Raw genomic sequence first — 2,874 nt, forward strand, 5'->3', positions numbered from 1 at the left:
CCATCAAGGACAAATGCAGAGTCCTGCACTTAGGACGTAAGAATCCCATGCACTGCTACAGACTAGGGACTGAATGGCTAGGTAGCAGTTCTGCAGAAAAGGACCTAGGGATTACAGTGGATGAGAAGCTGGATATGAGTCAACAGTGTGCCCTTGTTGCAAGAAGGCTAACGGCATTTTGGGCTCTATAAGTAGGGGCATTGCCAGCAGATCGAGGGACGTGATCGTTCCCGTCTATTCGGCATTGGTGAGGCCTCATCTGGAGTACTGTGCCCAGTTTGGGGCCCCACACTACAAGAAGGATGTGGAAAAATTGGAAAGAGTCCAGCAGAGGGCAACAAAAATTATTAGGGGGCTGGAGCATGATTTATGAGGAGAGGCTGAGGGAACTGGGATTATTTAGTCTTCAAAAGAGAAGAATGAGGAGAGATTTGTTAGCTGCTTTCAACTATCTGAAAGGGGGTTCCAAAGAGGATGGATCTAGACTGTTCTCAGTAGTACCAGATGACAGAACAAGGAGTAATGGTCTCAAGTTGTAGTGCGTGGGGGGGTTAGGTTGGATATTAGGAAAAACTTTTTCACTAGGAGGGTGGTGAGGCACTGGAATGTGTTACCTAGGGAGGTGGTGGAATCTCCTTCCTTAGATGTTTTTAAGGTCAGGCTTGACAAAGCCCTGGCTGGGATGATCTAGTTGGGGATTGGTCCTGCTTTGAGCAGGGGGTCGGACTAGATGACTTCCTGAGGTCCCTTCAAACCCTGATATTCTATGATTCTAACCCCACCCACAATCTGATTCCCATCTGCACTACAACATCTGCCATTGGTGGCACAGCAGGGGTGAGTTACAGGTCCATTTGGTCAGATAGAACCAGCCCTAGCACACAACCTGAGCAATTCTGCCAAGGCCCCATATCTCTGCTAGTCATGGAATGTGGGTTCTGGGATGGCTCTTGTTATTATACAGGCAGGGCACACCACTGAGGGCTGACTAGACCCCTCTACATGCCTGGAATAACAGGAGAGAAACGTGTGACCCACTATTGCCGTTTACGCTAACGAGAAGCCCAAGCTTGGTGCAGAGAGAAAGATGCCGATGCATGTGATTTTCATGCCATGGAGGCAGGAGAAATGCTTGAGAGGAGGCGTTTTTCCCTGCTCCGCTCCTCCCGATAGGCAACTCTGTAAGTATTCATCAAATGGCCTCTAACAGAGTAATAGATCCCAGATTTCATTCCACCCACGTACACCTTCTTAACAGAATATCTGTGTTTGTTCACTCTGTTGTCTGGCCTCCTGTCAAGATATCCTGCAGCCAGCCTGGAGCTGCTTCTAATGGGCTGCCAGGGGATTTGTTCTCTGACAGGAGTGTGTACCAGGTGCTGACAGCTTGCTGGAACGACTTGCTGTGCTCGCAGGATTGGAAACTGGTCTTTCATTCTCACCCTGTCAGAGCAGCTAGGTGGCGGACGATGAACCGTGATGCGCTCTTCTGTAGCTTTCTGTTGCCATGTGGGGCCAAGAGATTGTGTTGGGGCTGGCATGTCTGCTGAGCGGAGTTTGCATGGTACCCCAGGCCTTGCCGTGTAGTGTGGGCTGCAGCATTCAAAGATGAGCTGCAATTAACCTTCTGCTCCCCTCAACTTCAAATCAGGGATCTCCCGTAGCCACAGCCAGTATTAGGACTATGCAATCAAGCAGCATAGGGACCCACCAGCACAGCGTCAGGATCAAGCTGAGTGTCTTAAGATGCAAATCTGTTTCTGTGTTTTCCATCATCCTTCCTTTGGGGAGTCATTTATCCTGGGGCCAAGCTAACATGAGCTCTGGTCTCCTTGAGCTTCTTCCACCAGCCAAGGCCTGAAGGAGCCTGAAAAAGCCAAATAAGTAGGTGTGAAGAAATGTTTGCACAGGCACATGGGAGCATGCAACAGGTTTGTGGCATTCTTGTGCTCAGGCATAGGAGAACAGATGCAGGTGTGTAACACTGTACAGAGGGCTAAGTGTGAGCACAGAGGCAGCTGTGTGGAAACATGAGTGTGAGCACAGAGGCAGAGAGAGAGAATCTTTATAAGTTAACACAGCATTCATGCTACAAACATTTCTTTTTCCTTTTCACACAGGGCAGGGAACATGGCCTCTGCTCCATGAGTCACAGCCTAAGCTAGCGAGGAGGGAGGCAGCTTTAGCCTAGTTGTGAGTGAGCAGCTGCCTTCTGCCCTCATGACATGAGCCTGATTATACATGAGCATTCTTCTCTAGAGTAAGGCAAAGTCCTGCCCCTCGGGGGTGGGTAGGATGTGTGCTGGCCATGCACTGGTACCTAGGGTTACCATAATCCAGCAAGCAAAAAAGAGGATGGGAGGAGCCCCGCCCCTGCCCCTCCCACTCCCCCCCCTCAGAAACCCTAACCCTCCCCCTGCTCCTTGTCCCCTGACTGCCCCCTCCTAGGACCCCTGCCCCTAACTGCCTCCCAAGACTCCACCCCTTACCTAAGCCTCCCTGCCTCTTGTCCCCTGACTGCCCCCTCCTGGGACCCTGCCCCTAACTGCCCCCCAGGACTCCACCCCTTACCTAAGCCTCCCTGCCTCTTGTCCCCTGACTACCCCCTCCTGAGACCCTCCCCCCATCCTAACTGGCCCCCTAGGACTCTACCCCCTACCTGTACCCTGACTGCTCCAATCCTTATCCATACCCCCACCCCCAGACAGACCCCTGGGACTCCCACGCCCCATCCAACCACTCTCCACCCCCTGACAGCCCCCCCAAAACTCCCAACCCATCTAAACCCCTCTGCTCCCTGTCCCCTGACTGCTCCAATCCCTCTCCCCACTCCTGCCCCCTGACAGCCCCCCCCAAACACCCCCCCACTCCTTG

General features: G+C 52.4%; 1 protein-coding gene across 1 annotated transcript in view; it reads right to left on the bottom strand.

The window, feature by feature from the left end:
• Positions 1 to 674: 674 nt before the first annotated feature.
• GLYCTK (glycerate kinase) overlaps positions 675 to 2,874 on the bottom strand; it is a 32,158-nt gene continuing 29,958 nt past the window's right edge. The window contains exon 5 of the mRNA XM_034776410.1: positions 675 to 1,867. Within this exon, the coding sequence (XP_034632301.1) occupies positions 1,796 to 1,867 (72 nt within the window). The 3' untranslated portion in view covers positions 675 to 1,795. The remainder of the gene's footprint in view (positions 1,868 to 2,874) is intronic.

This window comes from Trachemys scripta, chromosome 7, assembly GCF_013100865.1.
Source record: "Trachemys scripta elegans isolate TJP31775 chromosome 7, CAS_Tse_1.0, whole genome shotgun sequence".
Classification (NCBI taxonomy): domain Eukaryota; kingdom Metazoa; phylum Chordata; order Testudines; family Emydidae; genus Trachemys; species Trachemys scripta.